Source organism: Python bivittatus, unplaced genomic scaffold (genome assembly GCF_059951505.1).
Source record: "Python bivittatus isolate LINGU-HERP-01145 unplaced genomic scaffold, Pbiv_v1 ctg000580_np1212, whole genome shotgun sequence".
Lineage (NCBI taxonomy): Eukaryota > Metazoa > Chordata > Lepidosauria > Squamata > Pythonidae > Python > Python bivittatus.
In genome coordinates this window covers 23,282,574-23,296,262 of record NW_028277087.1, presented here as the reverse complement: position 1 = coordinate 23,296,262, position 13,689 = coordinate 23,282,574, and the positions used below count along the sequence as shown (strand labels likewise).

Here is a 13,689-nt window from a genome sequence, read left to right as displayed (position 1 = left end):
GTAACACATCTTGGCTTGTGCAGCTTCAAGCTGATGACTATGTTCTCAGAAGTTCCTCTTTACATAAATGGAAGGACTTATTCCTATACAAAGTGTGTATTACATTGCTATTGTGTATTTGACTATGCTTATATAGTCCAAGCTTGTGCAATCTAGTTTTAAGTTCACAATTTCTTCCAGAGCAAAATCAGGGTTACAGTTTCATAGGACTTTGTAGGAGGAGAGTCATGTTAGTCTATGGTGGCAAAAAATCAGAAATCTGGTAGTGCCTTTTCTGAGTAACAAATTTTATTAAAAGGCATAAGCTTTGGTGAACTTCATAGGACGACCGAACATCAACAAGTTTAGGAAGCTGAAGAAGCAGATCTTTCTGTGCAATACTTGGTCAACAGTATCCAGATATTCGTGGTGCTACTCCATCCCCCTTTTCATTTCTAACTTGCTTCCCTTGGTTTTGGGTTCTTGCCAATCTCTCCCCCTCTCCCCTTCCGGCACAGCTTTTGCTAAAAGCATTGGGTGTTCCTTAGGCTGGCTTTGTCTGTTTCTCCAGATTAGGAAAAAGGAGGGTGGGGTGGAGGTACTGGAAGGGGAAGAAATCCCGTTTTGCTCCAGGGAACCAGGGAGGGGAGGAAAATGAAGCCAGAAACAGCAGCAACTCTGGGCCTGCAGCTATCTGCACAACAAGATTCTTCAGGGAAGGCAGCCTGGAAACTTGAAACAGAAGATGAAGAAGGAGGAATTAGAGTAGGAACAAAAGAAGCAGCCCCTGAATTGGGGAGAGAGACAAACCAGGGGAACAAAGAGTCCAACTTTTAGGGGGTAAAAGGGACCATGAGTTTAGAGCAACTAGGAATTATTTTTCAAACCAACTGTGGGTGCTGGAGTTGCAAATGTTAATGGAGGGTTTATTCTTCACCACCCCCAATGGAAACGAACAGGTTAAAAGATCAGAGTAAGCACAGTGATTTGGTCCAGATGCTACAGTAGGCAGAATCAAATATAAATTAATCAGTAGTGTAGAATCCAATGTAATAGCTAGTTAAAGAGGGTGGCATGAAAGGATCACACCGTGAAATAATTTAGTTGCAAATAAAGAGAAAAAAGCTAACACTTTATATGAAAACATTTATGTATTCTTAAGGAAAAGGGTAGAAAATTTAGAAAGGCAGACTAAGGGCTCCTGTAGGCAAATGGGTTAAAGTGTTTTCCTTCAGTCTGTGAGCTGACAGATGAGTATGCTGGCATACTGGCATACATTGTGCTGCTCTCATTGCCAATTGGATCCTGCCTGAGTAATGAGGCTGGTGCTGTCCTTACTGTCTGAACGTGGGACAACAAGGAAAGGAAATAAGGAAAACAATTGGTGCATTCCCCTGGCTTACATTCCTCTCCCACCAAGGTCACCTGTTGGTTGGAAAAACAATTGCTCCCCTTAGAGTGTGGTGGGGCAGGATGGGGAGCTTGTAATTCTGAGTGTGCTTCAAGTAGCTGCTTAAGCCACCTATCATGTGGCCAATGAAGGTTGTTGGCATGGAGGTGCTTTTGTGCCTAGGACCTGACAATCAAGCTTTTTCTGAACATGGATCTAGCACTCTTCTGAAAGATCACTAAACCCATATCCAAAAATTGTCTGGCTAACAGGATGCAAATGTGGAGATCAAGCAGGAGGGAGTGATTGATAATGGGGGATTCCTCTTGCTCTCCGGCATGGAGAAATGAATGACCAGAGGGATGGAAAAAGAATGTCATTGGTTCTCCTCCTATCTGATCCAGTTCTGTTCAGTTTCAGTGAATGAATATGACTGTCCCATCACTTCTATTCTGCCACAGTCAGAACATCTTAGGATACAATGCTATATCTCTCTGCCTGTTTTGAAAAGGCTGTGCTTCAGAAAGGTCTCCCAAAGGTCCTCTAGTGAAATTCTAGTTTTCATTGATTTATTTTCTTGCTAAAAGATAAAGTCTTCTTCAAGTTGAACTTTGACTCCTGATGACTACATCATGAGAGTCATCATCATGATAGTAATCTACATCAACATAGTCACATCTGTATTGTTTTCTAGGTCCTGCGTGTTTTGAAAATGATTCAGAAGAAATGCTTCTGACCTTGTGCAAAGACAACATCTCTTCACTATTCATTACAATGCACACACTTTTTTAGGTGACTGAGAAAAGTTGCTGCAGCTTTAAAAGTTTCCATTAAAGATGCGCTGCTTTATTGTACAAATGATGAACATGTTATTGCTAAGATGTATAAGATGTTGTTACAAATGAATCTAGAAGATGAACAAGTCAAGGAATGTATGATCAAATGGGCTAAAAACTTCAGATACAATACTATGTTGGAACAAAGGGAAAATATGTGGAATAAAGGTTTGAAATTTACGTTGAATTATAATTTAAAAGAAAATTTTTATAAAATGATGTATTGCTGGTATCTAACTCCTGATAAGTTATCAAAAATGTATTCTGGTGTAACAAATGTTTGTTGAAAATGTTTGCAGGGTGAAGGAACCTTTTATCATCTTTGGTGGACCTGTGAAAAGGCTAAAAAATTCTGGGATCAAATATGTATTGCTATTCAAAAGGTTCTTAAAGTGAGCATTCAAAAAAAAAAAAACACAGAACTGTTTCTGTTGGGCTTGATGGAGAAAGGACTGGAGAAACAACATGGAACTTTGCTTTTGTATATGATCACAGCTGCAAGACTGTTACATGCGCAAAGATGGAAGGATCCACAAATACCTACAGTGGAAGAATGGATCATAAAATTAATGAATTTGGCTCAGATGGCAAAGTTAACAGCGTTAATAAGAGATAATACTGTTTCTAAATTTGTCTCCTCATGGCAACCCTTCTTAGATTATGTGCTTGTGTGGGAAAAAAATGAGGTTTTGATTGTGGGCTTTAATGATTAGATGGTTTGTGTTGATGGAAATAATGTAAATTTGGATTAATTAGTGGTAAGAGATTAACTTTTTAAAATTTGTATTTATATATGTATTGGAGATAGTCAGAAGTCACTTTCTGTTTCAATTTTCTATCCTCACTTTTAGTTTTATCTTTTTTCTTTTAGTTCTATCTTCTTTCTTTGCTGCACTTTGTTTTGTATTTTAATTGTACTTTGCAGTATAATATAATAAAGTTCTTATAAAAAAAAGATACGCCGCTTTAGTGATTTGATTAATTAAAGCAGCAGCATCTTTTTTCAAGTTTGCATGGAAAACTGAAAAAAGATGTGGCTCGTTTATTGAGTAGCAGAGGGGAGCTGTGTTTGGGCTCCTGCTACATCCAAAGTACTTCTGAATAATTTTCATTTCTGCACAATCCTCAGAGTTTTTTTGAAAACTCTGAGGATTGTGTGGATTTTAAGATTTTTTTTAAAAAATTTCTAATCTAGGTTACGTCCTACTATTTCTTGATCCTCTACCCATTTTGACCTTGTTTAACTTTTTAAGATCGACCAAGGTCAGCTGAGTGCTGCCACCTGCACTGACCTGCTACAAAGAATAAAAGACAGGATTTCCCCCATATTATTTGTAACTCCCCCAACCACTGTTTATTAGCAAAATTCATGAGTGATCTATGTCTCTTTGCAGATAGAACGTAAGCCTCTCCTAAACATTGTCTAAGGCAGCTTTCGCCAGCTGAGTGCATTCTGTACTGAGGTAACTCTCTTATAAATACTGTCATTATTACCAAGTCAACATATTATTTTGCCCAATTAATAAAGTGAATAGTTAATTAAAATGTTTTATGTGGGGTTTGATGCAGCTATTATGAAGATGATTATGAACTGGTTTTAATATAACTATGGATGTTTTAATTTTTGTTTTATATTGTTTATATTGCCACCAAGAGTTGTTTCTGGTGAGTTAGAAATAGAATTAGATAGACAGACAGACAGACAGACAACAGAAAGATACACGCTAATTTTCTTTCTAGAAATGATAGGGATTATTAGAGAAATAAGATAGCTTTGGGCGCCATCTGGCGGCCACATCTATGCATTGCAAATGAAACAACTTGTAAAAAGTCAATTTTCTCTTTTAGCATATGAACCAATATTTTAGTCCAGAATTAGCACCTGGGCAGCTGGAATAATCTTTTGAAGGGGACATACATAATCTACCAACAAAGCAATTAGTAGTAATGGAAATTTTCTGTGTGGAAGAAAATTCAAAGTAACGGTATCATGCTAGGTTTGAGAGAGCAGTAGGTCACAATTGCCATTTATACCTTGGCTACTTGAGATTCATGAATTAATTCCAAAGCAGAATTTTATATGATGATTATGTAGTACAGTATTAGAGAAGAAAGATTTGGGTCCAAATGCCATGACACTCTTTGGGTGAAACGAGGCCAGTGACTATTCTAGCTGAATTTGTGATATTCCATTTTGCAATCTTTGAAGCATGGGCAAGGTAAGAGTATAATTACTGTATTATTTGTGATTCAGTCTTGAGTCACCAGAGAGGCTGGTAGAATGAGAGAAGCATTTTGCGTGATTCTTCCTGCAGCTCTTAATGCCTCTAGAACAGATTTTGCAGGAGCACAAAGAACTATACATTGAAGGGAGCTTGGTGAAAAACACATCTGTACTTTTTTTCACAATATATCTTGTTAACAGAACATATGGAATATAGGATCCAGGCCCAACTTCTTCCAACTTGGCACTCATTTGCATATGTTGGGAAGGGTGCTGTATTACACAAGGCTGATTCATAAATTTGTGCCTGTTTTTCACATGTGGAGCACTGCAGCTTGGGGTAGATAAGGAGAGGGTAAGAGAATGTAATTAATTTCAATGAATTCAGGTTTCCAGGGCCAGCTGGATTACAACCCAGTGTATTGAAGGAACTAACAGAGGTGATCACGGAACCACTCTTGGTAATCTTTATGAACACTTGAAGCAGCATGCTACAAATAACAGAGACCAGATTATGCCAAATTAGCTTTATCTCCTCCTTTGATAGAGTTATTCATTTAGAAATTTAAGGAAGCACCGAAGACATAGTATATTGGGATCTCAACAAAACCATTGACAGAGTGCCTCATTATAGTCCCCTTAATAAAATGGTAAAATAGGGGCTAGATAAGACCACTGTTAGATGGACTCACAGCTGGTGAATGACCGCACCAAAAGAGTGCTTGTTAATGTTTCCATTCAGCTTGAGGGGAAGAATTGAGCGGAATTCCACAGAGCTCTGGGCCCTGTGCCATTCAGCATTTTTACCAATGACTTGGATGAGGGGTTGAAGGGCCACTTGTATGTCTTGCAGATGATATAAAGCTGGGAGGGGTGGCTAATATTTTAGATGAAAGAGAGAAAGCTCAACAAGGTCTAGACAACCTTGAGCAGCAGGCTGAAATGAATAAGGTGGAGTGTAACAGGAAGGAACATAAAGTTCTATATCTGGGTAAGAACAATGTAAAGCACATATAATATGCATCTTAGCAGTAATATATATGAAAAGGATCTAGATTTCCTTGTAGACCATCAGTAAACATGAGCCAGAAGTGTGATGCAGCTACTAAAAAGGCAAATGCTATCTTAGGGTGCATTAACAGGGGCATAAAGTCCAGACTGTGGAAAGTACAATCATTGTTTCACTCTGGTCTGCCCTGGTCAGACCCCATTTGGAGTACTGGGTCCATTTGGGGGCACCATAGTTCAAAATGGGTAGTGAAAAATTGGAGCAAGTTCAGGAGGGTTACCACAATGATGAAGGGTTTGGGCAATCAAGATCTATGAAGAATGATTAAATGTTCTGAGAATGTTTAAGCTTACAGAAAAGATGGCTAAGGTGAAGTATGTTAGTAGTCTTCAAATATGTGAACAGTAGTCATACAGAAGAAATGGACCTATTCCCTATTGGCCTAGAAGGCAGGATCAGAACCAGTGGGTTTTAAGTACAAGGAAGCATTCAGGCAGGTTAGACATCAGGAAGAACTTCCAGACCATTTGCATGGTCAGCAAGTGGAACAGGCTGCTGTATCAAGTGATGAGGTTTTTTTCATTAGGAGATCTTCAGATGGAGGCTGGATGATCAATGATCAGAGATGTTCTAGTGGATCCTGCACCAAGCAGGGAGTTGAGCTAGATTATCTCTATGGCCCCTTCCAACTCTATGGTTCTATGATTCCCCTAGATATTTTCAGAAGTCAGAAAATCAACTTTTGATACAAATATATATTTCCTTTATTTGAGCATATATGGTTGGTGCTATCAAATGCCATAGATATCTGGACTGCATATATTCAACATTGTGCTTGTCTGAACAGTAAAGGAATACAATAAAGACTTGGGTAATTTATTCAAGAATAACTTATCTTATTCAAAGGCAGCCTGACCATTTGGACAACAGTAAAAAACCCCCATACCCTAGAACATTGTTTCTCAACCTTCTTGATGCTGGCTGGGAAATTCTGGGAGCTGAAGTCCACACATCTTAAAGTTGACAAGGTTGAGAAACACTGCCCTAGAAGATATCCCAGAGAGGTAGCATTGCCTATTGATTGTGCATTTGTCTATGGCTTGTGCATGTTTTCATTTTAGTCCTTTCCCCATTAGCAAAGAATTGATAAATGACCCACAGTCTATACTGGGAGCCCTCCAGTAGAACTTCCTGATGCTGTAGGATCCTTTGTCAGTGCATCATCATCTCTTAGGCAATGCATGGACCCAGTTGCATATCACAATATTGTGACCTTATTAATGTATGAATAGCAGCTCATTGTGTTAAAAGGCCTGTTCACTCTACTCAATGCACAAAGATCAGAATTCTTTGAAACAGATGGTGGCTATCAGAGAAAGGGAATGTTTCTGTGCTTCTGAAAATGTTCTCCACCTTCTATCCGGATCTTTTTAAGAACCCACCCAAACTTTCCATAGTGAAGGGAGGTAATACTGTCTTCTTTATTTCTCAATCTGTGTGTCTCAGATGTCACTGGGAATCATCTGGCCGATGAATTCCACACACCTGAAAGGTGCGATATATCTCACGCCTGACGTTTTCACTAGCCAGCACATAGATAAATGGGTCTGCAATGCTGTTGGCAGTGGAAAAGCACAGGAAGATCACAGAAGTAGTATATATCTTTTTCTCAAATAGGCATACCTCACTTCGGTTACAAAGGAAAACAATGGCTCTCACAAGCAACACAAAATGGTAGGGAGCAAAGCACACTACAAATACAGAAATGATGGCAATTGCCAGGTTTCTCACTTTAGCTTTCTGGTCTGGACTGAGGCTGCTGCTGGTCCTAGTACTTTGAAAAATTCTCCAGTATGTGAAAAGAAGGAGCCCCAAAGGAATGAGAAATCCCAGGATGAACCGGCTGATGTTGTACCCAGCCAAATTGGAGTTGAGTGGAGTTTCAAAGCAAGTTGCTATGTTTTCATCCTGGATATTTTTGCTGAAAAACACAGGGCTATAGATCACAGCAATGATGCCAAAGAAGGCAACTGTGACCATGGCAGCAGTCCTCTGGGACCGAAAACATTTCCCTCTGCTTTCCAGTGCGCGTACCACAGCCTTGTAGTGATCGATAGAGATGCAGCACAGGAGAAGAATGCTGATGTAGATGTTGCAGAAAAAGATATATCCAGTCACCAGGCATGGTATCCGCCCCATTGTCCAACGGTGGCTGTTTTGCACATAGATGATCCAGAGAGGAAGGGTACTCAGATACATAAGGTTGCACAGGGACAGACCAAACAGGTAAATGGCTGTGATATTTTTCCTGCAAATTTGTACAAGTGTCACAAAAAAAGTTAAGCAGTTGGCTGGTAGGCCCAAGGCAAAGATGAAGCTGTATACTACAATCAGAAGCTGGCGGCTTTCTTCGAATGGCAGGGCTGTGGAATTGCACATGCTGCTGATATGTGTGGTGTCATTCCACAAATGCTTTCTTCATTTGGAATCCCTGTTAATCTAAAAGCAAAATGGGTTTGGTTTGGTTATAAGTCATCTAATCTACTTTCAAGTTCATCCCCAAAAGCCACTATTTCTGAGCAAGCACAGGTGTCCTCGATGGCATGGAATAGCTTTTTAAATTTAGGCTGATTTGTCAACTATGACTTTAGCTAAGTGGAGATAGCTTAGTTTCATTAATCTGTGTCCTGTAACCTCTTGTATAGATCACTGCAATGCATTATGGATAGTCATAATGAAAAGAATCTGGAAATTTCAATTTGATGCAATTTATAGAAACTTGGGTACTGACTGGAACTGGAACTGGGCTTTTATGACTATATTAAACTAATATTACATCACCTTCACAGGCTCATAGTTCATTTTTGGACCCAGTCCAAGGTACTGGCAATAACCTTGAAAGCCTTTGGCCATACTACCAGAAGAAACATTACTTCTCATGTATGCTGGCCCTGCAGACCTGGCAGATGGCTCCTTGAGAACAGGAGTTCTTCGTAATAGTCCCCCAGTTGAAGAATATCCTTCCCAGAGAGATCCATCTAGCACATGCTCTGTTACCCTAGGAAGTGATGCAGGATAATGGATATGCTGTTTACTAAGAATGTGGAAGTTGCTCTGCCTCTGCATTCCTTGCACATTTGTGAACAGATAAACCACTGGAAAGTATCAGTATTCTTTAGTGATCTTTCCCTCCACAAGGAAAGTTGATTCATGTGGAGTTGTCATCAGGGGTAACTGCGGGGGGGGGGGGGGGCAAAAAAGATCAAGATGGCTGTTGTGACCACACAATTGAAGTTCCTGTCATGTATCATCATCATTATCATCATTTGCCTTCTTCTAAAGGAAATATGTCACTACCCTAGAGCAGTGTTTCTTAACCTTGGCAACTTTAAGATGGGTGGACTTCAATTCCCAGAATTCCCCAGTCAGCATGCAGTCTGGAAGTTTGAAGCCCACCCATCCTAAAGTTGCCAGGGTTGAGAAACACTGCCCTATAGGAACATCAGTGCTTGCAAATCTTGATGCGAATGTATCCTTTCTTCTGATTCAGGACTCTATCCACACAACTAAATGGCTGCATTAAAGTATCTCCTCTACTCCTTGAGCCATAACATGTGCTGCCCCAATCACCAAGCCCCATTCTGCCTCAGTAAGGTGGCCAGAAAGTGGTGCTTGCTTTAAAACTTTAACGATGTGGAACAAATCATGGAAAGCAATAGGGAGATTCCCTCAAGTTGCTTTCTCCTCCCACCAGCCAGCACTGCTATCCTGTCCCAGCTCAAGTGGAGAATGGAGCTTGTTTACCACTGACAGTTCCCTCTTAATTCACCCTGAGCTCCTCTGTGCCTGCAACCTGACAGCTGGGCTGTTTTTGATACAGGCTTAACACTTCTTCAGAAAAGGATTAAACCTGTGTCCAGACATACCCCAGCTGACAGGTTGCAGGTGCAGACCATTTCCATGCCAGCCACTTGTTAGATGGGCCACTTGACAAGCCACTAAACCCAACGTTCCAAGCACCTGCTCATCCTCTTTCAGCCTTAGGAACTAACTTAGAGGAAGTTACTGGTATCTCTTTTCCTAATGTAGAACCAAGTGTCTTTTTTCCCCTGCTAGCTTAAACCAAAATGACTATGGAGGGCATTGGCTGGAAGGGAGTGTCCCTTCTGCAGCCTAAAATGGCCAATGGGCAGATTTCACACTGACTCCATCAACAACTACACCATGAACAAGGATGAAACTTTCAGTTCTTGTTTCTGTTTGGGGTGAGGATAAAAAGACAAAATGGGTAAGTCAAGCTTTGCAGATGTGTAATATATCTGTTTTAAACTTTGGGGGTAGGGACTTGAAAACAATGAAACTGCACCTGTCTGGAATGGAGCTGGAAAACATAAGCAATCTACTGGTTATCCATCCTGTCCTGGAACCTAGATCAAAAACTGGGAATCCCTTTTCAACAATACCCTCTAAAACAATCCTGCATGTGTGTGGAAGGGCTAAAGCCAGAAGTCAGGCACCAGGCTGAGCCAGTAAAGAGGCCCCAGGGCTCCTGAGTTACAGCTCTTTCTAATGCACAAGGATAATCTGTCAGATATGCAAGAATTCCTCGTGAGGCCAATCAGTGCATAAAATAAACAGGATAGAGGTACTTTCCCTGGAGGTAGAAAATTTGAAAACCTCTGACTAAAATTAATTCCAGCTAAGCCTGTTATAACAACTTCAACAAGGAATCTAATTGATGTCTTAAAGAGTCATAGTATTTGGACCTAAGGTTTCATGGTCTACTCAACAAATTGGGAACCTGTAACCCTCCAGATGTTGATGAATTTTAGCCACCATAGCCAGTGGGGGAAGGATATTGGAACCTGCAGTTCAGCAGCATCTGGAAGGCCACAGAACCTGAAGGAGAGACCACTTTATCAATGTACTAAGTTGAAGTGAAGATAATATATAGTTGGACACATATGTTGGAGAAGACTCCCTAGCCTATAAAATCTTGTGGCCACTGGGACTTCCCCAACCTGGTGTTCTCCAAATATCCTGGACGTAAGGATTCTGGAAGCTGAATGCCAATAGAACTAAAGGGCACCAGGTTGAAGAAGGTTGTTGTAAGGTGTCATACTGGCATTTTCTTTTCTTTGAACTGGTATTATGATCTTTTACAAAGTGGGGTGGGAAATATGAAAGGCAGAAGGAAGTCAACAGGGTGGAGATTACATAGGCTTGTTGAGGCCTCTTGCAAAACTAGCAGAGAAGTTGATGAGGCAAAAATTATTGCAACATGAGGCTCCTAGCTGTTGAACTTCTCAGGTCGAGAAAGGTTTCAAACCATATAACCCAATCTGGCAACCTCCTGATGAATTAGACTGCAATGCCCATTATTTGGCCAAGTTCAATGAGGGGAATCATAGTCTAAATAGACTAAAGAAGGCTATTCTACTGCAACCAGTATGAAACATGTTATTACTGTGTTAAGTAATGTAATAGAAAAAGATTGCAATATATCTCACAATCATGGAGTAAGCTCAATCTTGAAATGGAAATAAGGGAAATGCCCATTTGTGAATCAAATTATTTACCTCTTACACTTGTTCCTCCCCTCTTGCTTTAGGTGGGAAAGTTGTTGATATTTGTATGTAATAATAAGTTGCTTTATCTAATAAATACAGGATTTTTTAAACATGCAAAATTAGTCAGGAAAACAGTGGAGTGAATTTCTTGTGGACATAACAGGAATTATCCAATCAACAGACTCACTCCATGCTTGAATTTGACCAAGGATGATATATATATTCTATGTAAGCCTATTTTCTATCCATTTTTAAAATAAAACTGGCAGATGTGACTACATTGGGAATATTCTGTGTCAGTCCAGTCATTGCATCTCACAATTAATCCTATAGAGTGATAGAAGATGCAGAATAGGACAGATGAAATTATTGACTGAATTTTTGAGCATTTTATGACATGACTCATAACATTTATTGGGCCTTACTTATAGACTGTTGGTGAAGTGTGACTTAGAATCTGAACAGGTCAATGATTGTATTATTAAAGGGATGCAGAATCTGAATGCAGTAATAGAGATACAATGGATAATTTCAATGGAAGAAGAACATTAAATTCACTCTGAACATTATACTTAAAGAAAATTGGTATGTGGTATTTTATCATTGGTGTATTACTCCAGTTCTGATTGCTAAAATGGACAATTCATTTTCAAAAAATTACTGAAAATATAATGAGCAGGTTGGATCATTCTTACATATTTGATGGCAATGCATAAAGTTCAATAGTTCTGGAAAATGATTCATTCCAGAATGAAACAAACCTTAAAAGTTGAATTCCCATTTCAATTTATTATATTATTGAACTTTACCAAATCATATATCCCCTCAATGTACACTGAACTAGCTTTATGTATTATAACTGCTGCAAAGATATGCTTTTTCCTAGAAGGGTTGTCTGATCCCTTCAGCGAAAGAATGGTTAACCAAGCATTCTTCAAAGTCTAAAAACCTCACACCTTAAACATTAAAATTATAAGCAGGTTGAAAAAAATGTTCTGTGTAAAAAAGTAATCATATTTGGGGCTTTTCATTGTGTAAGGAAGACAGACGTAAGTAGGGAACACCATCACCTAACATTCTTTTAAAACTGTAAGTTCGAATTCATAGAGGTTCAGACTATTAATGTCTCAGTCATGATGGCTAATCATGGCTGGGTTTCCATCTTCTTTAAAAAAAACAAACGGACATTTCACCATACGTACCTTTGCCTACATGGTTAATTCTTTCCATCCTCTTAACACATAAAAATTCAGAACATTTTAGTCAGTTTTCTTGTCCAGAATTAGTCATTAGTAGCATTTACAACAGGAAGAAACTGAAAAAAGTATCTTTTTGGGTCATTTAGAAATTGGAGATGTATCAGCCACACCATAAATAAGTAGACACATTTTCAATATTTTCTGAAAAGAAATACCTAGTAAATACAATGGATATTGCAACTCCCAGTTGTCCAAAAGTAAGAATGCTTCAATCAAGAAAATGGGGGCAGGGAATCAAGAGTGGAATTTTGTGAGAAATCACTATGAGCTCAAATCTAGTATTACCAAAGATAAAATGTGCTCAAACTAATCCCAGAAGAAATCTAACCATCCCTGAAATAAGTCAGAGGGTTCTCAGGATGATCCAAGGAGCCTCTACCTCATGGTGAGACCATTGTGTCCAGAACTTAAATGTATTTAAGTACACCATTTAGCAGATACAATTAAAAAACAAAACCAAAGCAGTATATGATGTTTTGTAAAATCGGTTAAAAAAACCATTGCAAGGTATGCAAACACCTGACTTCTTAAAGACAAATAGCACTGTATTGTCGAAGGCTTTCACGGCCGGAATACGATGGCTGGTATGGGTCTTCCAGGCTGTGTGGCCGTGTTCTGGAATACGGCCACACAGCCCGGAAGACCCACACCAGCCAACAAATAGGACTGTTGAAATCTTAGCAAAAATTAGTAGATAAGATTAGTAGAAATGAGAATGAGAAGGTTAGAAACATTATAGCCAGTGATGCTTTTTGTAATGTATTTGCAGTGGAGGGATGGAAAAAATGATTTTATTATTCATTTATTTATTAAATGTATATGGCCAGCCATCTCAAAATACATGACTCTGGGCTGCTAACAGTACCTAAAAACAATATAACAATTGTTTAAATCACAAAAATAGCAGCCAGGAAAGAACCAACACATCACAACTAATATAATCATGCAGTAGGCTCCTCCACACCTCCATTTCTCATCCATTTCAGTGTTTCATCAGAGCATCAGTTATAAAACATTTTTTTTTTTTTGCTAAAAGAAAAGTAACACCTTACCTTGCCAGCATGCAGCCATTGTCATATTAAGCCTTCTGAATTTATCACAAGTATAGAAATAGTTCAGGAAGTTATGTCATTTAGCTCGGGGGGGTTTTCAGTAACCTCTCCAACACATCTACCAATCTTGGCGCTGCTGCTTTGCCTGTTTCTCTTCCCACATCTTATTTGGGTCAGAAAGTTAGAATAATGTGAAATATAGACAAATGGGAAGACAAATCAACTGTGTTGAGGAAATGATTCATTAAAGTTGACGCAACTTTTAAAGCAGACATGCTTTTTTATAAGGCTCATGTGGGAATTTGAAAAAAAGAGGGCTGGATACCAGAGAGTTGCTATGCTTGCACGTGGTCCAAGGGTTTTCTTCGAA

At 39.2% G+C, this 13,689-nt stretch overlaps 1 protein-coding gene across 1 annotated transcript; it reads right to left on the bottom strand.

Annotated features, from left to right (window-relative positions):
* Positions 1-6,202: 6,202 nt before the first annotated feature.
* On the bottom strand, positions 6,203-13,473 carry GPR132 (G protein-coupled receptor 132). The gene is made up of 2 exons (XM_007420302.3): positions 13,320-13,473; positions 6,203-7,937 (listed from the first exon to the last, which is right to left on the bottom strand). Exon 2 carries the CDS (start codon positions 7,875-7,877, stop codon positions 6,948-6,950), a length of 930 nt encoding a protein of 309 aa, XP_007420364.1. The 5' UTR covers positions 7,878-7,937; positions 13,320-13,473; the 3' UTR covers positions 6,203-6,947.
* Positions 13,474-13,689: the final 216 nt, after the last annotated feature.